The 26,329-nt window shown below is 38.6% G+C and overlaps 5 protein-coding genes and 1 long non-coding RNA gene across 8 annotated transcripts; 4 read left to right on the forward strand and 2 right to left on the reverse strand.

Annotated features, from left to right (window-relative positions):
- Positions 1–120: 120 nt before the first annotated feature.
- On the forward strand, positions 121–4,347 carry LOC140762691 (uncharacterized). Its single transcript, XM_073100589.1, has 5 exons — positions 121–756; positions 1,394–1,555; positions 1,670–1,842; positions 1,921–3,841; positions 3,925–4,347. Exons 1-5 carry the CDS (start codon positions 640–642, stop codon positions 3,979–3,981), a joined length of 2,430 nt encoding a protein of 809 aa, XP_072956690.1. The 5' UTR covers positions 121–639; the 3' UTR covers positions 3,982–4,347.
- A 756-nt stretch (positions 4,348–5,103) lies between these two features.
- On the forward strand, positions 5,104–7,331 carry LOC140763880 (uncharacterized protein At2g23090-like). Its single transcript, XM_073102254.1, has 3 exons — positions 5,104–5,266; positions 5,365–5,405; positions 7,036–7,331. The coding sequence occupies exons 1-3, from the start codon at positions 5,194–5,196 to the stop codon at positions 7,153–7,155; spliced, it is 234 nt and encodes a 77-aa protein (XP_072958355.1). The 5' UTR covers positions 5,104–5,193; the 3' UTR covers positions 7,156–7,331.
- Positions 7,332–7,794: 463 nt separating this feature from the next.
- On the reverse strand, positions 7,795–9,954 carry LOC140763383 (uncharacterized). The gene is made up of 3 exons (XM_073101557.1): positions 9,602–9,954; positions 8,520–8,705; positions 7,795–8,398 (listed from the first exon to the last, which is right to left on the reverse strand). The coding sequence occupies exons 2-3, from the start codon at positions 8,598–8,600 to the stop codon at positions 7,931–7,933; spliced, it is 549 nt and encodes a 182-aa protein (XP_072957658.1). The 5' UTR covers positions 8,601–8,705; positions 9,602–9,954; the 3' UTR covers positions 7,795–7,930.
- Positions 9,955–13,560: 3,606 nt separating this feature from the next.
- LOC140761896 (peroxidase 51-like) lies at positions 13,561–15,666 on the forward strand. The gene is made up of 4 exons (XM_073099418.1): positions 13,561–13,882; positions 13,978–14,178; positions 14,282–14,447; positions 15,150–15,666. Exons 1-4 carry the CDS (start codon positions 13,667–13,669, stop codon positions 15,554–15,556), a joined length of 990 nt encoding a protein of 329 aa, XP_072955519.1. The 5' UTR covers positions 13,561–13,666; the 3' UTR covers positions 15,557–15,666.
- A 4,299-nt stretch (positions 15,667–19,965) lies between these two features.
- LOC140762852 (probable polyamine transporter At3g19553) lies at positions 19,966–21,988 on the reverse strand. The gene is made up of 2 exons (XM_073100823.1): positions 20,900–21,988; positions 19,966–20,621 (listed from the first exon to the last, which is right to left on the reverse strand). Exons 1-2 carry the CDS (start codon positions 21,907–21,909, stop codon positions 20,135–20,137), a joined length of 1,497 nt encoding a protein of 498 aa, XP_072956924.1. The 5' UTR covers positions 21,910–21,988; the 3' UTR covers positions 19,966–20,134.
- Positions 21,989–22,194: 206 nt separating this feature from the next.
- LOC140761914 (uncharacterized) lies at positions 22,195–25,990 on the forward strand. Of its 3 annotated transcripts, none has more exons than XR_012104650.1 (4): positions 22,195–22,304; positions 22,371–22,497; positions 24,188–24,615; positions 25,657–25,990. It is a non-coding gene; the product is annotated as an uncharacterized lncRNA (long non-coding RNA). The 3 variants fall into 3 exon arrangements; XR_012104648.1 differs by having other exon boundaries at positions 22,371–22,479; XR_012104649.1 differs by lacking the exon at positions 22,371–22,497 and having other exon boundaries at positions 22,201–22,304; positions 25,657–25,989.
- Positions 25,991–26,329: the final 339 nt, after the last annotated feature.

The following is a 26,329-nucleotide window of genomic DNA, read 5'->3' on the forward strand; positions in this document are numbered from 1 at the left end:
GTCCATTCAAGACAAAATTTTCTTCCACATTGTTCAAAATATTTCCAAATCATACGATTAACACAATGTTGCATGTTCCCACCTCCATTTCGTGGTGGCTTTTCTGTTGGGTTTCCATTAGTTGTTCGGAGTGAACCTATTTGGCTTCATGTAATTTGCTCCTACTAGCAGTCGATCTTTCTCACACCATGTGAATAATGTTCTTCCCTTGATATATGCAGGATTCTACCATCAATCGGACCCCTGGGGAGATAAAAATTTAAATTTTTAACTATTCAAAAGCGAGAATCACAGCATTCACCCATGATTAGGACTTAGGAGGTAGCCTAATTAATCTTGAGTTGGCATAATACTCGTTGCTGTATCCCGCATTAAATTTTGGATAAGGACGCCCCCCACCTCACTAATTTCACATCATCGCCTTCGGTGGCATTGTTGGAAATATTTCCGTAACGGCTAGTTTCAATTTTTAAATTGTTTCGCTCTTCGTCCGCTCTCTTTTAAAACTCTCTCTCTCTCTCTCTCTCTCTCTCTCTCTGGGTCCTAACGGATACTCTTCTTTCTGTCTATCGCATCTCGATCTTGATATCAACTTTCTTCTATTCAACCTTCTGATCTCGCTTCTTTCGCTCCTTAACGATGGAATCTGGCTGCGGTGTCACTTCGCATTCGCCGGTCGAGGAGAAATCGCCCAATTTTGAGAAGAAGATATCCGATCGTGAAGCACCATTAACCGCGAGCGGAAGCGGGAGAAAGGTACTTCTTTTCTCCGATATCTACCCTAATTCGTTCGCTCCCTTCCAATTTTTAACCCTTTCCAAAGATTCGCTGGTTTGGTCCTCTGGCGGTAATTCTTATCCGCTGGCATTAGATAGGAAAACTGAAATCCCTAACCTAGGGGTTCGTTTTGTTCATTTTCTTGGGGTTCTTGTTTCTCCACACCTCTCGATATAATGCAATCGTAAGGATCTATTATTACGGTCTGGTGAAATGTTTATTGTAGGTATAACCCTAATCTTGGAACACCGTGCTCATCTTCATGCAACCGTGGGTGATGAGAATTATTAGTATAATTAGGACGGCAATTTGTGAATTAAGAATCGGATGTTCCTGTAATGGACTCTAGGATACGACTAGGCATCTTTTGCAGTTCTATGTGGATAACTGTTGCTTGTTATCATTCCGTTTGGACATTCATCTGTAAAACGTGCAACCTTTCTTTCCTACTCACCAGATATTATGTGATAATTCTACAGCACAATGCATGCCAACTTGTAGATAGAATTAAGGGCTTGAAAAGGAAATGGGAGAATTTTATATTTAAGCACTTTCTTTAGTCAATCTGGAGAAGGAGTTCACTGCCACTTATCTCTCTCTGATTACTTCTCTACAGGGCGTAGGATCAAAAGAGAATGGGCATTCAATCTTGAATTCTGTGAACAAAACAACATCCCAGATTAAGAAGCCTGCACATCGAAGAAGTGGTTCTCCACTCAATTGGTTTCCCCGGAAAAAGACGGATTCGTACTTAATGAGAAAAATTAAGCATCTGCAGGTACTAAATAAGCACATGATTATTTATGACATAATACCTACTTGGTTGTAATGCTTTTTATTGGTATAGGAATATTTATTTTCATGATACACGAACTTCTATTGTATTATGTAGGAGATTGAAGGCATGAACTCGACTCTTGATGAAACTCTGGGTAATGCCAACCCTCACTACACAAGGATAGCAAGGGAAAAGATTGCAGCTAGAGAGGCAGCAAGGAAGGCTATGGAAGCTCGTAAAGCTGCACTTGTTGAAGCTTCTTGGTGCAGAATACTTCAAGCCGCCAGGTAATACAATCATGGAATTTTTCATTCATCACATGTATTACATTACGTTAATGGATTCTAAATTACTCTGTACAACAGGATCCAGTGCAAAAAAGCTGAAGGAGAGTTGGAAAAAGCTAAGGCATGTGCAGCAGAAGCCTTTGAAGCAGCAAGAGCTATGGGTGTAATGATGTATGATAGGCCAGATTGTCCAGGGCAGCCATGCGAAGTAGAAACATTCTCATCCACTGGAGGACGATCAACGCATGCAATCTCTGCTTCTTTTGAAACTGCATTTGAGGTAGATAAGGAAGTAGCAGCAGCAGTTAAGAAAGCATTTGTTCGACTTGCGAAATTTCCCTCTTCTTCAAACAAAGAAGAATTTAAGGATTTGCTATGGAGAATCAGTCAGAATCCTGATATTAATGAAACTGTAGAGGATTTATCAGTCATAGCTTCAGAGTCTGAACCTGACAGTGGATCCAGAGTGGATGCAGAGTCGCATGTTGGTGATGATGCAGAATTGAAAGAGGGCAGGACAACGAGTCAACAAAATTATAGAAACAGCCTGCTTATATCTGATTGCAGCAGCAGCATCCGGATAAACTCATCCACAGGACTTGTTGACATAATGCTTGACAGGCTTAAAGGTTTGCACGAAGATGAGCTTGCTTCTTTGGCTGTTATTGTTGCCACTTGTGGTCTAAATGCTGCTCTTATGGAAGTAGAAGCTGGCAAAGATCATGAACTTGCACCAGTTCAAAATTTGACCTTGGGGTCAGTAGGAACTAGTATGAGAAGATATTCTAACTTTACAGGATTTTTGGAGGACCACATGCGAAACAAAGAAGCTTTGACAGAAGTTCCAAGTCTAGACAAATTCTTGGTGAAGCATGTCTCTAGACTTGAAAGGGAAGTTGAAGAAGCCAAGAAATTAAATAAAGAGAATCAAATAACCAAAGCAATGCCTGTTGAGGAAGATGCTCGAAGCCAGCGATTAAAAAGCAATGCAATACTTCAAGAATCTGCTGCAGACTTGGGAAGCATTCTTGTGAGGCATGTCTCTAAACTTGAAAGAGAGATCCAGGGAGCCAAGAACTCCCACAAGAACATACCTTTATCAGATGATGTCGAGAATTTGGAGTCACATGACAGAAAAGAAATGCAGACCAAAGTTGAAGCAGCTGAATATCCTAATGTTGTGTCTCTATCTGCCTCTGTCTGTGTTGCTGGGGATAAAAAATCTTCTGCTTCCAAGGAAAAAGAAGAGGGAATTTGTGAAGCATCACATGTAAAGGAGAACAAACAGTTGGAAGATTCTGAAGGACTGAGTAAAGGCAAAAGCCAGCCTGACTTGCCTGCAGGACCTAAAAAAGGTCAAGTTTCTTCTGTTCATTGTAATCTCGACGACAAAGAAAATATAGGCATAAACATATTGAAATCATCTTCTGATATAAATAAGATGCATCAGGCAAGTAAAAGAATATCTCGAGTTGAAAGAGCTAAAATGGAAGCATTTAAAGCATTTTCATCTGAAGATTGCAATGAAGCAGGTACTCAGATGCAGTACATGAGCCTCGATCAGATCTTAGTTAAGCCAATTCACAGGTTGAAGAAGGAAAAGATGGAATTCTTGGAAAGAAACTATGAATTGCAAAGAGAACAAAGGAAGCAAGGAACTGATGTCATAACAACAGAGAGTTTAGACAAAATATTGGTAAAGCATGTCTCTAGACTTGAGAAGGAAAAACAGGAACTTGGAAGGCTGGATGATATTATCACCATAAAGAAAACTGATTGGCAGCCTAAAGAGGATATAGAAAGTTTGGGTGACATCTTGGTCAAGCATAAGTCAAAAATTGAGAAAGCTAAGTTCGCTGCAGCTGAGCAATCGACAGATGACCTCAAACATGTAGAAGCTCGTCGAGGAGCAAGAGACAGGGAGTTGCTAGAAGCTTGGGGGGGACTAAGCTTGGGAAATTCTATAAGGCCTCATCTCTCCAGGATTGAAAGAGACAAGGTAAATTATTTCTTTTAAGACTTAGTTATCCAAGGTAAGTGACTCTTTTATAAAAAAAAAGCTTGTTTTACTTTACTTTTCAGGCAGCATGGCGGAGAGCTGAGGAAGAGCAAATGCGTGCGATAGGACTTGAGAAATAATTCCTCTCGGAGATGTATAGACATTCTTTTTTCTAGCTGATGTACTTGTTCATTGTTGCATTCTTTGATCCCCTGTGTTGGTCCTTCTATTGAAGTTATAGAAGGTCATCTGTTAAACTTGCATCTTATGGAATGTATCAAGCATCCCTACATTCTGTTGCCAAATGGCATTTTCACTTTGTCAACCGACAAAATGTGAAATGGGTCACTCCATTTGTCAGCTCATCTACATTTGGTCTATCATTTTGGTCTCTGAAGATGATCAGGATTGTTTCTAACCTTCCATTGATGTTTGTATTATGGAATGAGGAAAGGAAAAAAAGAAAATTCTCATAGGGACTTATTGATTACAAGTAGACTGTGCTATGTTATTGTTTTACCACAGGAAAATAGAAATTATAGAGTTCCTTATGCCACTAGTGGTTCATTTCTCTCTGATGCATATTGTTAATGTAACTCCAACTAGGTTTATTCTGATACAGGCTTGCATGTTTAAAACCTAGTGGAGTTCTAAATTATCAAGCAAGCACTGTATGTGGCTGAGGTGATTTAAAGAATTTTGATGCAAAACTTTATAAAGATCAACTTTGGCTATATGTGGACTTGATCTCCTCCTTATTAAGTAGGTAGGCATCTCCCCTACTAAACAACATTTTCCTTTGGAATAATTGACTGCTTTCGAGTTGCTTTTAGAGCACAACACCTAAAGGTGTTTTCTCACCTAAAATGGCTCCTTATTTAGCTCCCTTTACGTTTTGATTTATATTCATTTTTTACAGCTAGAATGGTGATATGAGGGGAAATAAGAAGAAGAAGAATTAATGGCCACGCGATAAAATTGACATCTTTAATTTCAACTACATTAGAACGAGAAGATTAATATGTTATGAAATAATGACAAGACTATTAAATGAACAGTACTTAGACGTGTCAAAATAATTTAAAGGAAAAAATCGACACAAAAGTGAAACAAAATTGATTCCGATCGCATCTAGAATCGATGGGATTTAAAACGGAACAGCGGTAAAGAAAACACGCCGGATTCCTTTCCCATCCTATCACGCTTTGTTTAAAATTCCGGATTTGCCCTTTTGGCCTTTAAGACGGCTTTTTCTCTCGTTCAGACCTTGGCGTTCTGCCCTTGTTCCCGTGTGCTTCTAGTTCCTTCCATTGCCTAGAGAGAGAGAGAGAGAGAGAGAGAGAGAGAGAGAGATGGGAGGCGGCAATGGCCAGAAGTCGAAGACTGCGAGAGAGAGAAACATGGAGAAGAATAAAGCCCCCAAAGGTTGAATTTTTCCCAAAAAAATTTCGGTTTTTTTGTGTGTAGATGTTTTCGTTAGGATTTGTTGTGGATCGAGGGGTTTCTTATTGTTCTCGGTGCAGGGAGCCAGTTGGAGACCAACAAGAAGGCCATGAACATCCAGGTCCTCTTTGTTTCCCTTCGAGTACTTATTTTTGTTGCTTGGTGTTGCGTCTCCTAGTATTTATTTATTTGATTCTTTTAAGGATTAGGTAAACTTGTTGAATCTTGGTAGATCCGTTCGTTCGTAGTGGGCTTCCTAAGTTTAGGGCGAGAATTTTGAGCTATTCTGCTGATGTTTGGAGGAATTCTGTTGGAAATTTAAAAAAAAAAAAGGTGTATTTTTTTTTTCTTATTTATAACATGAATAAGGTGTATGCTTTTTAGACTTAATAAGATTGAATCCTTCCATGGAAGAAAGTAGATTCTCAGATGATCTGGCAATGTTGGAGGTCTTCCTTAGTTCCATTCCACCATCTGAGATGATCTGTTCAGGAGATCGAGTATAGATAGAGGTGGATGTTTTTACTCAGAAAGGTTCTCCTGAAGGATGATATAGCTTAGGATTAACATTTTCATCAAGTTTCCTGTGGATTTTACATGTTGAAGAAGGCTATGTTAAATTTTCCCCCTCAATCTTTAAGTATATGCAACAGCATTCGATCTAGTAAAATAAGCATGTGGGCGTCTGTATATGAGATATGCAGATATAAAGTAGTATTTTTATTGCAGTTGGTTCTGGACCTCTGGTAGCTCTTATACAGTTAATTTATAATGATCACTGTTTAGTACAGCACAAATTTTTTCCCATTGGGTGTATTTTTTATGAAGAATAAGAAAGGATACTTATTATTATTTTATTAAGAACAATACTGTAGCCATTTTTATGATAGTAATCTCGAAAGAAATTAGAAGACATATTCGAAAGACTCAGGTACAGTGGGATGTTGGGGAAAGGGGTTATCGATGATATCATTCTTGAGTTGTAGTTCAGTGTGGGTTAATTTTTTACCCTCTTGTGTATGGAATCATTGCAAGCAACTTCCATTCAATTTGCATATGAGGTATTTTGCTGCAAAAGGTGAAGAGTATGGTTCCAAAAAAGACTTCCATTGGTGGATATCAATTTCAGAGACAACTGAGGTATAATTTGCATCTGCTGCTTTATCATAAGTGGCTATGGTTTAATGACCTAAGGATACTATGGCCAAATGGCTTCAATAGCTAATTGCAACAGCTGAACGGATTTATTATGAGAAGTGATAATATGCATAGTAAAATGTAAGATCAACATTTATTGAGGATAGATTGTGAGAGTAACTATGATGATGGTCTGGCCATGTCTAGCTAAGACCAAATAGGACCATAAACTAGTTGTTCTTTTCAAGTGGAGAGAGAACAAAAGTCTTGGTTGACGCAGCTAGAAAAACTTGATTGATCAACAAGGCTACTGGAGAATATTGCCTTAAATGGAGCTGAATAGTGAGAAAGGATTCTTGTTGCTGACACTAATAAGTTGGCGCGTAACTATGTTTTGGATATAAAGGTTCTTTACTTGTTCAAAGTAATACGTTATTAAGAAACCCAGAATACAATCCAGCTATCTTGTATGCATATCTCTTTGTAGTTTACTTCCCATGTAATCACATTGTATACATATTGTGGAATTACATATCTTGTGCAGAATATCATTTTTATGGTCTGCTTTGAACCTCTTCTGATGATTTACTATTGCTCATTTAACCTGAATGCAGTGTAAGGTATGCATGCAGACATTCATCTGCACCACATCAGAAGTGAAGTGCAGGGAACATGCTGAAGCAAAACATCCCAAAAATGATCTCTACCAGTGCTTTCCCCACCTCAAAAAGTAGCATAGGGCTAAAAGAAGCATCTTTTCGAAGCAAATTACACTACATATTGATATGTCTGGTTTTCTATGGGTGCAGACTTTATCTATTGTGATTACTAAACTGTGTCTTGCATCATTATGTTAACTTTCAGACTGTTCTTTAAATATTAAAGAGTGGGTGAGCTTCCTGTTTGTGCATGTAATGTTGCTCTGCGTATTGTTATTTGAAGCACGGTTTGAAACATACATCTTTGAATGTAATTAGTGTCATCTTAATGGTCAGATCTTATTCTAAACATCAATCACAACAAATTGGCAGAGAACATTTACTTTAATCTTTGTAAGCTTATATATGTCAATATTACAGTTTCGGATAATCTTGATCCAGAAACTAACTCTGGGTGTAGAATTTTGTATCGCTTCAGGTAAGTGGCAAGTAAGCCATTATTAAGAAAGGAAGTGTATTTTGTTATATCATGAAATCAAGAAAGATTTGGTATTTTTTAGCCCTTTTATTAACTCTGAACTCATAGTATCGATCTCTTTTCCTCTGCACTTTTGTTCTTCCTCCCATTTCTTAGTATTCTTTCTTTAATTTTCTTCAACCTTTTTCTGTTGCTCTTATACTCTTAATATGTGGATCTATGGTATGTACGACTATTATAATAAGTTAATAACAATAACCAACTGGAAATATCAAACTAGGCATGAACCACAACAAATTAGCAAGATGAACATGGTTGGCTTTTACATTCTACCTAAGAAGCCATAATGGCATTCCTAATCCATAGAAAATATCACGTCATCTTAAGACTCAAGCACTGGTACAGCCATGGTGGCTGCTTAAGCCCATCTTGCCTCATTCCTTCTCCAACAAAAGGCCTTGTCTTCTGACACTGAAAGCTATTGCTCACATCTGGTACCTGGACTAGTCCCCATTCATGGCCAATTAGCCCCGCAGACTCCGTCGAGGATGACGAGAAACTCGCACCAGAATCAGAAGCATAAGGAGTTCCTTCTCTCTTCTTTCGGCTGCTACCAATGGCTAGAGTTAGCTCTAACTCATTCTCTTCTTCATTCTCCAGCATAGCATCTTCTTCAGTAGTTACTATATATTCATCTGCTGGTAGTTCCAAGTGAAGTGCTCTTCGAGGTTTGCTCTGATTCTGAGGACTATTATTTGATTGCCTTTGAAGCTCTCTGCTCTTCTTCATATCCCTCATCAGTAGCTTTTGAACTCTGTACAAGTGATGGAGTTCATGAACCTAAATCATAAAATAAATTGATTAATAATTTGATTAGCTTAATATAGTGGATTGCCTGAGGAAAGAAAAAATAAAAATAATAAACAAGGTTGTATGGAGATTACAATGGCGGAAGAGTTACCTGTTGCCTGAATGTTTCTTCATGCTTCAGCATGGCCATCTTCATATACTCCTTATCACAATTCCTTATGAACTTCTCCATTGATCTCTTTTGAGGTTGATATATATTTTTTGTCACCAGAATTAGCTGGAAAAACTCAGTAGGTTCTGTTTAATTCCAGTGCAGCATCCAGAATGTTAGTATAACCTGCAAACATCACAGATTCAATTATGGGCTACAGTAGGCTTTTTGCCAAGAAGAAAAAGGGCTATGGCTAATTGATTTCATAGAAGATGATCAGACTTTCTCCTAGCTAGTGTCTGCCATTGTGATCTGTCTAAAGTGTCATTGGAATAGTGTTACTTTCACTAAAGAATCAAAACTAGTTGCGATGAAAAGGCAAAGGGAACTTCTTTTCTGATCCTGTGAGGTACATTTGATGGCATGAAGTTAACTAAAACAGATGTCATGGAAGGAATTAACTTTCATGATAGTTGTGATGCTGGAAAGGCAAAGGAGATTATCTATTTTCCAAAGGATACCAACAGTTCCTGACAGCTTTTTCAAAGTAATTCTGAATCAATAAACTGAATGTAGGATCTGTCACTTTGAATCTTTTGATCTTCAAAAGGAAAATTTACTACTTGATCATGTTCTAAATTCCTTTCGTAGAAAACATTCTGTTAATCATATAATGCACTAAAACATATGCTCTATTGAAATTCATACATTCTAGGTATATAAATGAATATTCTGCAATTTCATAACAATAATATTTAGAAAATTTACAGAAAATGAGGCGATTGAAAAAGGTTTTTAAAAAACATATGTGATCCCAGAATGTGAACAGGAACGCCTTTTTCCCAAAGAGAAAATTCCAGCAGCAGTTTCAAACTGGGAGAAGATTGTGTTCATATGACAAAAGAAAAGAAGAAAAAGAGCGTAAGGTTGATAGAACTAGTCTCTTATCTGATAATGCACAAACACTGCCATTTATTTCTATCAAAAGAACAAGAATGCAACACAAACTTCACAATAAACTTTACCTCCTACAAGATCAAAAAGTATCAATTATAAACAAAGAATGTGGAAGGCATTCTGACCTGCAATTATCTACCAGGCATCAACTGCTATATATACAGAGGGAGAGGGAGAGGGAGAGGGAGAGGGAGAGAGAAGACAAAGCACTGCATTCATGGCAAACTCCTCCTTCCTCTTCTGATATCCAACTCTCCTTTGCAGCAAAACAACAATCCTGAAATCCTCAATCTGGCAAGGGTAAGTGGAACTGGTGGGGGATTTAAGATTCCCTTCACAATAATATTTTAGTTAGCTATGCAGGCATGGCCAACAAAATCCCAGAGCCCTATCCAACGCAGTGCTAAGGTGCATGAGAGGAGAGAGAGAGAGAGGGGGGAGAGATGCCTCACATAAAGCCAACAAAGTGGACAGGGCTAGAATAAGAAGACCCACTTATGGCTTGTGGTATTGGATAATTATACACCACTAACTTATAGGGATCAACTAATCTGGACAGCTAAACCTGCCATGCTAACCCACATGTGCCCTGGAATTCTATCATCATTACAAGTTGTCTATGTAGATATTCTATTCTCTTAGCAGCCTTTGTTTGTGTTATGATCTTTGTACCTTGCTCATTAGATCTGACTTGCTCTTTCCTAAATTAAATTTTTCGTAAGCTAAATATGTCCTAATACCTCTGTACTCGACCTATCATTAGTACATACAGGATTAACATCTTATGCACAAAGGAATTGTAATAGATGCTGACCAATTGATGCAGGTCACCACAAAACCAAATCGATGAGCCCCTTTTTTGTTTTGACTGGTCTTGACCACTTTTTGAGTTCATGATGTGGAATTGGACCACATTTGAGGTTATGATCCAAGAAATGGGATACAAAGAGTTGATCTTGATCCAATGAACATTTGGTCCACATGATCAGATACATTCCACATTCCACAAACACTTTAACTGCCCACTAAGGATCACTGAAAACAAGCAAATGACACATGGGTTTGTGTGCATTATTGACACAATAATACAAATCCACCCCTTTCTTTGGGAGGAGGAAAGGCTTAATTTTGTCCTTGGTGTTACTGACAAGTGTTACTTTGGGCAAAGCATATAGAGAGAGAGTGAGAGAGAGAGGGGCATAGGACGAACAAGCTCAAAGGACTCACTCAATCCAAGTAATGGAGTGGAGAGATGGGGTACAAAGTTTGTGCGTCATAGAAAAAGAGATGTTTGGTTTTGGGCATCATTGGAGCTCACATGTGGTGGTGAGGTTACGTGGATAAATTATATCTTCAACTATTCCAAGATAAATTTACTTATTTATCCGAAAGGAAATGAATGCCCTTAAATATCTGGCTCAAGCTTAAGCGTTAAAGAGGGATAAAATTGGTATTCCTATGGGCAGATGCGATAATAAGTGATCGTTTAGGGGCCTAAGTGAAAATTAGCTTAAAGTTATATTACCTCCGGTAGACTTCAAAAAGGGACCAGCGAAGCCGACATCGGTGCACGCGTTGCCGGTGATTGGAGCAGCAGTCGTACGAGCCCGCGGGCCCCACTTCGCGGGGTTACCCAAAAGCACGAGAGGTGGGCCCAAAGGCGCATTTCTTTTTTCCTTTTCTTTTTTTAAAAATAACAATTATGGGTCCCACCTAACTTATTGATTACAAAGAGATTAGCGAGTCAATACTCGGCATACAACGGGAGAAAGGCTTTGTTGATTAAAACTTTAGGCGTTAAGCAGTTACTTTATATTTGCTGTCTGTCCGACTGACTGACTGACTATCTTAAAGCATATAACATTTTTATATCAGGTCCTAAATCGTCCTACAATTAAAAATTAAAAGAGCGTCGTTACACTAACAACGTGTGTGTGCGTAATTTGAATTCGTTCCGAGCAGCAATATATCCGGAGGAATTGAATTCAAATTTAGTAGCAGGAGTAGCGTGACATCATCATTAGGAAGTAGATGAGGCTGATTAATAATAAGTAATAAGTAATTAAATTAAATTAAATTAAATTAAATTAAGAGAGGCATCGGAATCTAAGCGCATGCTTATAACTCCGTGGGCTAAACCTAGTAAAATTTTCAGCACCAACCTTTTCAGAAAAAGTACATCGATGTTTGGAAATTTTGCTGCAGGTCTCCTCTTTGTCCCTTCTACACCTACTTAGATATCATCATAACAACGAGTTTAGACTAGGAGACGACCAATAAATTACAAATGGATGATGTAATTATCACAATATTATGGTTTGATATGTATATGGTAGCTCAAATCAACTTAAATAATATTATCACACAGTAAATCTTTTTAGTCTTAACATGTTATGCATATATATAGGAGGAGGGGGTGGTCATGAGTTCTCAAACATGATTGGCCTATTATTATTATTATTATTATTATTATTATTGTAGCGAAACTATTAAGGCTATATAAATTCATCAAGGCCGTTCTTTGTTTATGTTATACTTTTATGTATCAAACTGTTATATTGTATTTATTATTATGAGTTTAGGAAGGTAACGTAGAAAAGAACTCGCCTCGTAAGCTCGCTCACACTAAGTATTGGATCCAATGCCGTATACTTAAAGGGCACGCCCCAAGCTTCATTCTTGTGGTGTGAAGCCCATCACGCTCCTCTCTCTCTCTCTCTCTTTCTCTGTGTGTGTCTATATATATGTATTTATATATCTCATTCATGGCTTCTCAAAAGAATGGCTTAAATGACCTCAGGTTGTTGTACCTTAAAGCATCGACATTCTATGTGCCCCTCTTCCTTTATTTATTTAATGTAGTTCCTGTGCTGTTGGGGATTGGATCGTTATAAGGGGATTACAAGTTACTTGTAGCTTTGATTCAAATGTGGGACACACACACACATACACACACATTTGTACTAAATTATTGTATCTTTTTTGTTTTTGGATGACAAGACTTTAGGTTTACTCATCTTTGGTGGGCCATGGGCCTCTTTTGGCTTTGGGCCACCCTCTTTTTGCCGGCTTACAAAGTAAGTGATGATTAGACTTGATTTTGATACAAAGTTTACAGCGACGTTGCTCTAAGATGGAAACTGGATGGGGCCTATGGGTCTTCAAATCTTATTGGGCTGGCCCAAAACCCTAGCAAGTGGGTGACCTTAATTGCAAATATCATCAAAATCTTCTGCCATAAAGTGATGATGTTGAAGTGGCACTCCAAAGTCCAATAACTTCCACAATACATAGTATTGAAATGTGACACATTCTAATATTATCATTAACTAATATGCTAGTGAAAATAGAAAAGTCTTGGAGATGGAAAGATTTCTTTCTGATGCTCTGCTGACTCTAGAGGTTCAAACATGGAGGTCTTCTCTTTTATTTTTATTTTATTTATGTCAATTGAACCCAGAAGAGAAGCATCCATAGAATCATAAAGCCAATCAAGAACTCTCTGTACATGAAACCCACTGGAAGCTGCCTCTCTTTCCAATTATCCCCTTTGCCCACCACCACCACCACTATATACCAACTACTACTACTGCTCTAGGGGGGTGATGGACAGCTGCCTTATCTTGACCCCCCTCTCTCTCTCTCTCTCTCTACCAAATCTCCATCTATGTTTTACATCAATTAGTGGGTCATTAAACAATCGTCTCTATCTACCTACGCTATATGATTGTGATCAATAATGATAGTATATTGGTGGAACACATGCAAGTTTGTTAGTGGGGGCAACTTACCACATTGTAAGCCATGGACAAATGGGCCTGTCCATTTATTCCCACATCACTATTTCCTTCTAATTTATAGCATCATCCTATCACAACACCCTGTCTGTTTTAGTGATTTTATGAAAAAAAACGGTATGTGTAAAATGGACTTGCATTTATTATTATTATAATTATATGTTTAGAAAGGCTATTTAAGTTAATCCAAGTAGGGTCAAATTAAGATTACAAATGGCAGAAACACAAGTAAAGCTTCTTTTTTTTTTATTGCAGCATCAGAGTAACGTAGTTCTAAAGTCGGCTTCATTTCCCATGCTATAAATGCTCGGGTCCCCTCTTCTCTAACAACCAATCTTCAATCCCTGGCCTCCATTCTAAGATACCTCCTCTCTTAGTACTCATAGATATAATATGGGTGCCCTTAGGATGGCTTCGTTCCTAGTACTCTTCTTATTCCTTAGCCTTTCTCCTCCTCTGTGCTCAGCCCAACTCCGGCAAAACTACTATGCCAACGTCTGCCCTAACGTCGAGAACATCGTGAGGAGCGCCGTCACCAAGAAGGTCCAGGAGACCTTCATCGCCGTCGGCGCCACTATCCGCCTATTCTTCCATGACTGCTTTGTTCAGGTACTTATTCGTCTAGCTCCTTATTCATGCAATATCCGGCCCATATATATATGCATGTATGTGGAGGTCATGACGTGTATATAATTATGCGACAGGGATGTGATGCGTCGGTGATCATTGCGTCGACGGGGAATAACACGGCCGAGAAGGACCACCCGATCAACTTATCCCTGGCCGGAGATGGATTCGATACAGTTATCCGGGCCAAGGCTGCCGTTGACGCCGTCCCCCAGTGCAGGAATAAGGTGTCCTGCGCGGATATCCTCACCATGGCTACTCGGGACACCATAGCACTTGTATGTACACTTATCTCTGATCGAACTCTCTATATATCCACATGATAGCTTTGCCTTGATAATCGTGCTTATTCGAGTAATAAATGATGGGTCGGTCCAACAGTCTGGTGGGCCATCCTATGCGGTGGAATTGGGGAGATTGGATGGATTAAGCTCGACGGCGAGTAGCGTAAGCGGAAGGCTGCCGCCGCCGTCCTTCAACTTGGACCAGCTCACCTCCATGTTCGCTGCTAATGGGCTCTCACAGGCCGATATGATCGCTCTCTCAGGTAATTCCTCATACATGTGGTTGGCAATGAATGGGATGCATGCCAATTAAGCACCTGACTATAGTTGTAGGTAACTCCTGCAGCAGGGATTCCATGCGTACAAATCTACTGACTGGATAATGCTTATATCATAGGTAATTAGGATAGTCGATCCAATTGGGTGGCTGAGAGCAAGCTGACCTGTCACGACTGAGACCTTTTTGTCCCTTTTTGCTGCTCGTTTCCTACGTGCATGTATATATACAGAGTTAGTAAAAAAAAAAAGAGTAACGTGGTATTATTCTTCATGCAAATACGACTAAAGACATTATGGAAGCAGGATAAAATAAGAGTAGCAGGTCAAGTTCGGTCCGTTAAGATAAGCACCAATTAAGTATTTAATTAACCCATACTTAACATTCGTCGAACAAATGATAAGGACAGAACAACGACAATATTTATGTGATTTATATCTGTCTTTTAGCAAATTACTTTATGGGCGTCACTTTATTTCTATTTTGTCTCATTAATTTTGAGCATGGAAATAATTACTCAACAAGATTCATCATCATCATCATCATCATCATCATCATCATCATCTTTGTTATTCAAGTCTAGCTTTCCTTGCACGCTGCCGTCCCTTCTCCAACAATCAATTATGAAGTAGTAGAAGAAAAGTTAGACCCGCAACAAACAGCACTTAATAAAAGTTAATTCGTGCAGCGGCTCACACCGTGGGCTTCTCGCATTGCGGATCTTTCTCGAACCGGATTTACAACTTCAGCCCAGGAAACCCAGTGGATCCGACCCTCAACTCTGGCTACGCGGCCCAGCTGCAGTCGGCGTGTCCCCGGAACGTGAACCCTAACGTGGCTGTTGTTATGGATCCCAGAACTCCCAGGGCTTTCGACTCCCAGTACTACAGGAATCTGCAGCAAAACATGGGCCTCTTCACCTCCGACCAGGTCCTCTTCACCGACCTCCGCTCCCGGCCCCTCGTCAATGCCTGGGCCCAGAGCGAGCCCGCTTTCCGGCAGGCCTTCATCACCGCCATCACTAAGTTGGGCCGGGTCGGAGTCAAAACCGGGTCTCAGGGTAACATCCGAAGGAACTGCGCGGTATTCAATTAGGGGGAAGAAGAATGTAAGTTTTGGAAGGCTTAAAAGAAATGTGAGGGTTGTTTGATTGGAATAATAATAATAATAAAAAAAAATAAGCTACATGCTTTATTGTCTACTGATACTGATTCGGTTGTAATTATGCTTGGGAAAAGAACCTTTGCTATCTAACCTCCAGAAAAGTCCTGCAGCTTTCACCCAGTGGGAAAGTATATTATTATCCTAAATGGGCGGTTGTAAAATAGAAGGAAATTTGTTGATGGAGAGATATAGATTATAATAAAATGATGTTATATTTTAAAAGGTATAGTGGATCGATCAAAACCTCGCATATGTGGATAAGAGAATTGTTGCTGTGACATCTTTGTTTGCTATCCATATGGTGGTGTCATATCATTTTCGTTCTATAACAACAACAACAACAACAACAAAAAGTATATTTAATCTCAACAACAGTAGAGGATGATATAAACTATCCCGAAGAGAACTAAAGACTTGTTTGGTTGCATTATTAGAAAAATTTGAGATAAAAGAAAGAATTTTATCCCAAGTTTTTGTTAGAAATTTAAAAAAATGATATAAGATATAGAATAAGATGATGTTTACTTGAGAAAGTTAGGATAATAAATTAAAATGATTAAATTAATTTTATTACCTTTTTCTTAGTTTGATATAAATCTATATTTATTATTTTATTATTTTTGTAGAAAGATATGAAATAGGTTGAAAATTAAATATAAATTATATTTTTATTTTTACAACTAATTATACTATCTCCTTATATTTATTTTTAGAATTCTTGGCCAAAAATAATTTGACTCAATTCACCATTATTTTTAACACATATAAATACCATTAAAATAAACATCTGATATCAAAATATTTTTTTCTTACAAATATATTTTAATATATTATCAAGTATACTATAATATTTTTTAAGCAAAATATGTTTTGGTACTGGAGAGGGCAAACTGGTAAGGTTTAGTACTGAAGAGAGAGCAAATCTATCACTTTGCATCTTAGAATAATTATCTTTCTTTTATTATTCAAGAGTCTAAAAGTTAGATATATGTTAAGCAAAAAACTAACTCTCCTTAAATATAGAATAAATTAAGCTTCACCAAAATTTATCCAATATACTAAACCGTATAATTTAAATTTATACATCGGTAAACTAAATGTCACTTAGACATTACTCTAAATTGTCGCCGAGCCACCAAATAATTATTTTCACCAATTAAAATCAATACTTAAGAGCCAATTCTACTAGAGTTGGATTGATATTTTTGAATAATTATACGTGATATACTAACTTTTTAAACTAACCAAAAGCTAACAGCAAGAAAACGAAGAAAAAAATAACAGTAAGAAAAATCTAAAACCTTATTCCAAGCAAAATGGCATAAACACAAGAACTTGGATATAAGCTAACATTATTAACTGAGAAATGTAAATAAACTCTGGTAACACATCCGGAAAACTTCAGTCTAGCTTTTGCTGATGAAAAACATAGTATCCGATAACAAATAACCTTTAAGCAATTCATAGACTTAGAAGTAGGAAAAAGGAAGCAAATGAAAGATATTGTTCTCAAGGTTCAATGTTTCTAGTAGTAAAATAAGATGTTCCATGCAAGACAAATCTGAAATTGAGCCAGTGGATTTGGATTTGGATTTGGATTTGGACTGGAAATAAAAAAAAAAATTTATCACAATTGGACTAAACGAAATTAAACTCGTGGTAGGCTTTGACTTCCAAATCGTCTTGTTTCATACATCAATAAAGAACAGATCCCATTTTGTGGTGGGCTTTCCAGGGGAGGTGAATGAGACAGTACGCAACTATAAAAAAAAAAAAAGAAGCGCCAACGTCTGGCTTCATCTTGCTATAGATCATTTAATGGCGACAGGAACCCATCGGTCAAACACCAACGAACGAACGAACGAAGGAACGGACGAACGATCGACCTCACGCGGCAACATCGCGTGCACAGCTGTACGCAACCACGCAGGTATCTAAACAACTCGTGGAGATATCGACAGCCATTGTGACCTCAGTTTATTTAAGACGAGCAGTGTCATGAAAGCCGAGAGCAGTGGAAGTTGAATAAAAGAGAGAATAATGAGAGAGGGATGCTACCTGGAGTCCAAGTGGAGGAGGCAGAGGAGGAGGAGGAGGAGGAGCAGCGGGACTCAATGCGGCGGGATAGAGTGGTGGAATAAGACTATTCTGCTCCCGATAAGGCGAGTTTGGGCGGCCACTTCTCTACGCTTCGCCAGAACCACCACTGGTAATAAGTCCTAAATCCAGGCAATTAACCATCTGATTACCAAGTAATCGTAGCAGTAAGACGATATATTAACCATGGTTTGCACTGGAACAGGGTTGAGGAAGCTGCGGAAGGAGGTGAGGGCGTGCGAGTACGAGGACGTTCGCGTGATGTGGGAGATGCTGAGGAAGACGGAATCCGAAATCCCCATTAATACGGGAAAGACTCGAGGAACGGCTTGGGTTGGAGTTGTGGAGTGGACCAGACTCCTTAATTTTTGCCGCAGCTTCTAATAGAGTGAGGAGAGTTTAATTTTGTTCCAATCTACACTGTAAAATATATCACGACATGTACTTAGATCAACGATCAAATAAATGGGAAAATACAATAGATATATCCAGGCTAATGATGTTGTTCATCTTGCAGTACAGCAATGACCACCTTCTCCTACTTCTGTTATGTTGCATAAAGAAACATAGGAAAGTAAGAAGAGAAAATCAAGCAGGAAACAAACAGTGTGGAGTATATTTACATCACAGGAAAAGAAAATTTCCTGCCAGAAGCCACAAAAATCTCGAGACAGAGAGATCAGATAGTTAATTGGACTTGAAGCAAATTTTGAAGTGTTCTCTAATGCACCCAAGAGTTGTTATGCACGTCTTTACACCATTTGGCAACGTGGTAAAATGAGTACGCAAACGAGCTGCATCCACACACTGTGGCTTCGTTTCTTTACCATTATGTATACTAACTAATTCAGGTGATGAAAATGACCAAGTTTCATCTACATTTCATGAATTGAAGATTTTAATTCCCAATTGAATCAAGATGCCGGTGAGGGTTCATGTACTGTTTTTTTAGAAACCATTATGCCACAATTTTAGCAATAAAACCTCTCTTCTGATAACCACATCAAGGTAAGTCATAAGCTGCTGCATATCAAACTCATTTGGTTAAAAAATAAGGATCCCCTAATCATAACTTAGAGATCTCTTATTTATGATTTCTAACCAAACACTATTGAAATATAGTATAATTAATACCATGAATATCAAATTATGTATCCTTGTTTCTCTATTCCGACTTGGAGTTACAAGGGAGAAGAGACTAAACCATGTTTAAGATTAACATAGTTTTTAATCAATATTTGGTAACTGTAGAACAGTGCTAACCATAAACTCTGCATAGCTTCCTCCAGCTGAATCATGGGACAACTTATCTTTTCACGAACAGAGTACAATAATCAGATAAGACCAAAGACAAGGGATAGAATTTTGTGATACACGCCAATATAGGTTTATAGCCACGATCTAAGATAAGAGAAGCAACACCATCTACCGTTGCTGATGACAAGGATGATTGCCTGCCTGCACAAACACAACCTGCCAAGATTCTCCGCCAACTTCAAAAAATACTATGACCCACACAATCCATCTACCAGTAGATTCCAGAAAATAGCTATGCAAGTAGTAATATTTATTCACCTTTCAAATAAAGCTTCTGAAGAGCAGTATATGCAATAAACTTCAGTTGTGGACATCAAGCCTACAATTCTGCTAATACTTGTCCATGTCCTCCCAGAAGTTGCTTCTATCTATTTCTTCTATATCCAAAATTACGTTGTAAAAGAAAGTTTTGCAATAGCATATCTTCTTATGGAACACAAATCGAATAGAATTTTTGTTCCACATGCATTTGATTTAGGCTTACCGAACATATCATCATCGGTCATTTTTCAAATTACTGAAATAAAATCTAATACAAATAAGTCTCTCCAATTTCATTTCTTTCTTCTTCTCCACCATCGGTTTCTTTATTCTTGCACAGTTGGATATATTGAATCTAATCTTAATGATCTTTCTACTGACTCTGTCATCACCTTTGCTCATGATAGGAGCCCTAAATTCTCATCGTCTGCTATCTTTAAATGTATTTGTAAAAGACGGTTTAGCTCAAAACTTGCCTAATAATCTTCACATTAGGAGAATAAGCATACTTAAGATAAAAAGAATCTAAGTTAGAAAAAGAAAATTAGTAGTACAGTGCTTAACAGCCAGGAGGAGGATGTCATGAAGATCAAAAGTTTAAAAATCTAGAGTAATCTAATATCAACTAGCATGCACAAACAGGAAGCTAGTAGAACCTCAATGTATAACATTGAATTAATGTTGGATTCCACTTAATAAAATGTTCATATTTACAACAACAGGTGTATTAGACGTGAATAATAATGTCACAAAGTAGTATTCTGTGCTTGTTTGTTGTTTATACATATTCCATCTATCTCAACAGAAGACCCATTCCAAGCTAATTTAAGTTTCTTATGATTCTCCCTTAGCATAGGAACGGTCTGGCAGAAGACTTGCAGAAGCCTCATCAGCAACCTCCTGATTTTGTTTCGGGAGAGATCCAAAATCTCTCTCAGATGGCACAGGTGCTGGAATAAAACAAATCCACTTCCTATTCTTCATGTATTCAATGGCAAAATACAGAAGAGTCCCAAACACCAAAACACTTCCACTCACAATGAACGTCCTTGCCGAGGCTAGACACATGACAAGAACAAGCAAGATTGTAGGAGGCATACAAATAATCACTGCCCCCAATGTCCCCACTGGAATCTTATATGGCCTATGAAGATCAGGCTTCTTTATCCTGAGTTTTACGAAAGCTGCAAACTCGAGAAGCATTCCCAATGCGTATAAGAAATTCAAAAACTCGATAATCTCCTGAAAGCTCATACATGACAATATTACCACCCCAGTTGCAGAGCACAGTATGCTAAATGTCGGAGTTCCATACTTTGATCTACAAAGGTATAATTTCAATCAAAATCCTGTCTAATTGCAAATAAATCTGTGAAGATAATACTAAATATACAAAATCCGTAAATGACCTAAAACTGTTTGATATCAATCCTCTCAAATCTTCTTCGAGGGAATAGAAAAAAATAACGTAGTTCAACCAACAATTAACAGTACGGTTATAACTGCAGTCAACTTCTAAGTAAATAAATAACTAAAAGGAAAGGCAATAATTTGTTTGCAATTCAGATCAAATTGAGAGAGATGGAGAGTAGTTTAGACCTGGAAGCGAAAATGGCGGGTAACATCCCCATCTCACTCATCCCAAGCAATTGAAACGAATCAGCACTCATCTCTGCCTCGAACAACCCCATGTTTGACATGGCCGCCGCGGCCTGAATCCACCACCGGAGCCAATTACCCCCGATTGCCATCCCAACCTGCGCGAAATACCCATCCGTCCATTCCGCGGATGTCGACGTATCTAGCGCCCCTGTTCCCGCAAGCAAGGGCACCAAATACGACAAGACAACAAGCACGACTGCCCCAAATATTGCCTTCGGGAACGCCCGGCTAGGATTCTCCACCTCCCCGGCTAGCGTGCTCGCCTTATCCCAGTAATTCAAATTCCAAAACATGCTGTTGAAGTAGCCGCGGAGGTCGATGCTACTAGGGTTTATGGCGAGCCAGCGCGAGGGCTTGATCCGTGGAGCGGCGAGGAGGGCGAGGACGAGGAAGGGGGAGAGCGAGAAGGCGGTGAGGGCGATGGCGGACATGCCGACGAGGTGGAGGCCGCGGTAGTTGAGGTAAGTTAACCCCGCGGTGAGCAATAGGAGGGTAGGACTTCGAACGAATGGAATGGAGAAGAAGGGAAGGGAGTGGCGGAGGTAATCGAGGAAGAGGACGGGGTAGAGAGCGTTATCTAGGGTTCCGCTGATCCACTTCAGAAAGCCCTCTTGGAAGGCGAGGAAGGGGGAGGAGAAGGCGGCGTGGATCCAGAGGACGTACCCGCCGTTGGACGGGAAGGCAGCGGTTAGCTCGGCAGTGATGAGGGCCTCCGGGAGGGACCAGAGAAGTGGGAGGATGAGGAAGCCGAGGATGGAGAGGAGGGCCCCGCCGCCGGTTCTGACGGAGTCCTCGATGCCGAAGGGGCCACCGGAGACGTCGTAGAAGATGAGGGCGATGAGGGGGAGGACGGTGAGCCGAGGGCGAGAGGAAGGAGGAGAAGGGCTTGGGGAAGACGACGAGGCAGGAACCCCTCCTTCCTCCGCATCCTCCTCGACCTCCCCCATGGTTTTGGATCGGATCTCTCGATTGGGTAGGAAAATGGAGTTATTCGCGTGGAAGTTGGGACTAGGGATAGCGGCGGTTAGAATAAATTTTTGCCGTTTTATGGGAAAAAGTAACCGGATATTCTAGCCGACACGTAGTGACGTCGTGAATAACTAAATGAATACTTTGGACATAAGACTGCCAGAATAAATTCCCTCGAAACTTAGCCCATTAAGCGAAGCCCAATACGAGCCCATAAGAGAATAAACTGGGCTGGCCTTTATTGCTCAAATTCGATGACAGTAGTTAGGGTAAACTCGATTAGGTTTTAGCGTACAATGTTCTTCATCTCATTGAGGGATTTGGGATTTTATCGAGGGATTTACTAGGTGATTCGCAAGGATTTCTAAGCCAGGTGAACTATGCGAATACTCTGATTTACTCGAAAAAAGTGGGCTTCATACATTTATTTTCCTTGCAGTTGTGATGGATAACTCCTAGTAGATTTGTGCAAGTTCTCCATATTCTTAAATCTATGGAATGACTAGTTGCTGAACAACTTCTGTGATATGGAGCTGATAATTGAGATGGTCAGGTCTACATTAATAGTATAATTTCTGAACACCGATTTTGTTTGTTACGTGCAAATACTTTGGTTTATTGATGTCTTGGACAAATTCTTTACTGTAAAAGGAATAGAAAAACTTGTTTTTTAGTAGTGAGATGGTCGAAGGAATCACGTTCCTCCTTGATGAGGTCATCTGTGAGTAATGCTGAAGTCAGGAGGCTTAGATTCTGAAGACACTTGGTAGAAAAGAATGGCCTGTGTTAAATCCTTTGACAGTTTGAGATTCATTGTTTTATACCTTGTCTGGTCTAGTATTGTTTAATTTTATCCAATTATGTTCCTCAAAGATTTTCTGTTCTTTATTCTGTAATATTTATAGGATGACCACTGGAATGATATGATGACAAAAATTGGTAATTGGAAAACTAAATTTTCCAACCCTTTGTTAAGTATCCTGATGTCTTTTGCAGTTAATTGCTGTGATTTTTTTTTTTTTTTTGGGAGTAACACCACATGTTTACATGAATTGCCTATATTTTCTCATTTAGGAGAAACACTAAATATACTTGAATCAGATTTACAGAGCGGATATTCGGATAAGTAGTCTGTTTCATGAACAACCTCATGGAATACATGGTCCTGGTTATGGTAAATTTTCTCTTCTTTTTATTGGTTAGTTTTGTAACCTGGGTCACATCTTAGAAGCACAAAGGATCCCTTTCAGATGATAGGTAGTTTCTCAGGGTATTATCATAGATATTTTTTTCCTCATTTTTGGAACCAAGAAACTTCCCTTTTGCTTTGAGATTGTTATCCCTGAAAACTGAACAGTAAAAAAGACAGGTTGAGGAAATGGAAACTATGATAAGATTCTGATATATGTATATTTGTCATTGTTAAACAAGTTATTACTAATATTATGAAGATATGGTTCTATGGGTGAGGCCTTTATGCTTTGTTCGTGTCATTTATATCTCTAGTCCTGTTACAGAAAAACTGCACAAAGTGCAATTGGAGAATTCATCATCGACTTTTGTTGCTCACTGTACATGTAGCCTAGGCTTCTTTAATCGAGTGAGAGTTGCTCAAATAAGCAGGCTGATACCTAACAGCTATAGTTTTGAATTCAAATTCTTCCTTGTTTGTTTGTTTCTCAAATCCGACCTTTTATTTCTGTTATATGCTAGCATTGTCTATAAGTTGTGAGTGTATTGGACTGCATTATACGGAAAACTTTATCCTCTATTGGAAATTATGTATCCGATATGACATCACTTTCTGAAGTTCATCGCCATTTATTGTCTTTATTGAACAAATTATTCCCTTCGAATTCAAGATGCCAGATACATTGGTCTAGTGGTTATATATTTCTTCATGGATGATCATGTTATTCCTCTAGAGTATGCAAAACAATTTTAGCTTTCGTTTTCAACAATTATACAATTATTCATTTAGGCATCATTTGCTTATCCTTTTCTAATCATGTACTTGTAAATAAAACCTATGGAAGAACTGACCAATCTTGGACCATATTCAAGATGTTGATTAGTTATGACTGCTTCTTTGTAATCTTATCGAGGTTAACTGTTTCGCAAGTGTGATTAGGACTGCTGAATTTCTTCTGATGTGAACTCATTTTCTAACAATGCTACTGGTTGTTAGGTGAGATGGTTGTTGACACTTAGGTACCTCATAATGTGCTTGCTCTCTTTTGTATTTATTGGATACAGAGAGGAAAGCGTACAAGGGAATGCTCATATTCCATTTGAATGAACAGAAGGGAGGCCCCCCACCTTCATGTGTCGCATTGCTCTCACGCTGGTCGTTATACCCAAGAGGTAAAGATAGAGATGCTCACTATTAAGCTGATGCTTATTCTGGGCCCTGTTGATCTTCACTCACAGTTGAGACAAAAACTGGTAGTCCAAAAAGTTCTTCCACCGAACAAGCACTAGATGTGGTTGGCCCCTTTTCATGTTCATGCTGCACCTGGATTCGACGGCATGATGAAGTTTGCATGGTATGTCATCTCGTATATTTACACGATGGATATGATGTACATAACTAAAAGGCGACTTCTAAAAAGATTCTGCTGTGGCCTCCTCTCATCTCAAAATTCCTCTTTGTGGAGCATCTGAGTCAGCTTGGAGAAACTAGGGTAAGATGGTACCTTTTTTTATCTTTTTTTGGGTTCCATATTGTTGGTTTTGCCCTTGAAAATTGATCTCAAACATGCACAGAGATACATCTGTCTGGAAGATCCTTGCATATTCAGTTACAGTGTCTTTCTTGTACTTAGAATTCTATTTATCACCCAGTTGATTTCAATGTTTTTGGTACTGTTGCATGAGAATTTCTTGATCTTATTGATATGGTTTCTTTCAATATTATATGCTACTAGAAGTGTATTTGGAATATGCACATATCCTGATATATTATTGCAGTACTTTGGATCATTATAGTCAAAAAGTTATATTTGTATACAATTAGAGACAAGGTGAGCAAAAACAATAGGAAAAGTAGCAAGTAACTAGAAAGAGGTACCTCATCATTGTATCTTGAGTGGTAGGTAGGACTATCTCCCAAGTACTATGAACATGACACTGCATTAACAAGGAAATAGAGGGTGGGGGCCTGAGATTGAGAGGTAGTTGGATGAATGCCTGAAACCTAGTCTCTCCTTGTTTTTTTCTATGCATCCAAGAAAAGTTTCAATACCAGGGTGACCCTATTAAATTGGCTCTCACTGTTTGTTTTAGTGATATGGTAATTCAACTGTTGTCATTTATTCACTACTGGCTTTTGGTTGATTTTTCTTTTCCTTAAAAAAAAATTAGAAGTCTATTGCCAATCTGATATTTATAGACTATTTTTGTTTCTTTTCTTGTTATATTTTTTTCAATGGTTAAGTCAATGATATGTACAGCAAATAACTTCAGGTCGTCAGCAATGATATAACAACTGAGAGAACCTGCAGTGGTCCTCAAAATTGCAAAATTTTCATTGAATTAGACTCTTCCTGAACAAATTCCTCTATTGAATCAAGTTAAATGCGATTCGACATATTTTTTAACTCGATTCGACATACTGACCTAAATTTTTGCTAACCTACGCTCATCGAATGTGACGTATCATGCCTTTCTCCAAAACTTTGTTTAATTGTAGCTATCGATTGATTAATTGTTGGCAAATATAACAGGGAAGCTCGTGTGGGAGATTGTTCGACAGTGAGTTCCTTAATCGATCTCTGAGGATCCATGACAGGAAATTCTTGTTGTAATGTCATTATCAGCAAATTGCTCGACAAATCGCAACGACAAATGTAATGAGATTGATGTACATCAAGTATATTGCTCTGTCGACTATATCTTAATCCATTGTGACTCTCAAAAAAAAAATCTAATAGAGGAAATGTGTACCTCATAAATGCCTATAAAGATATATACAAGAGAATCTGATCAACAGTGAGTTCTGCATAGCTTAAGTTTATACGCAACATTCAGGTGGAAGCATTTATTTCTTTGTTAATTTTATCCTTTCCAATTCAAGAATTGCAATTATGTCTTCTTCTTCTTCTTCTTTTTATTTGGTTGGATTATATTAGGTTTGGAGTAAACTTATCTGCTAATGAGAATCAACCAGATGGACTAAGTGGGCCAGCCATATTAATTGGGCCGTCTTAATCATCTGCCATCATCTGAAACGGCTTCTGGACCCAAGTAATTAAAACGCCTCCACTCTCCACCACTCCCGCCCTTAACGGTTCGAAACCAAACAATATAATGATCATGTACCAATCATTGGTGACTAGTGATGGCAGTGGCATTTCATTAATTAAACGTGGCTACCCTCACTCCACGTCGCCACTCCAT

Source organism: Typha angustifolia, chromosome 7, assembly GCF_048772165.1.
Source record: "Typha angustifolia cultivar Huaian chromosome 7, ASM4877216v1, whole genome shotgun sequence".
NCBI classification, from domain to species: Eukaryota; Viridiplantae; Streptophyta; class Magnoliopsida; order Poales; family Typhaceae; genus Typha; species Typha angustifolia.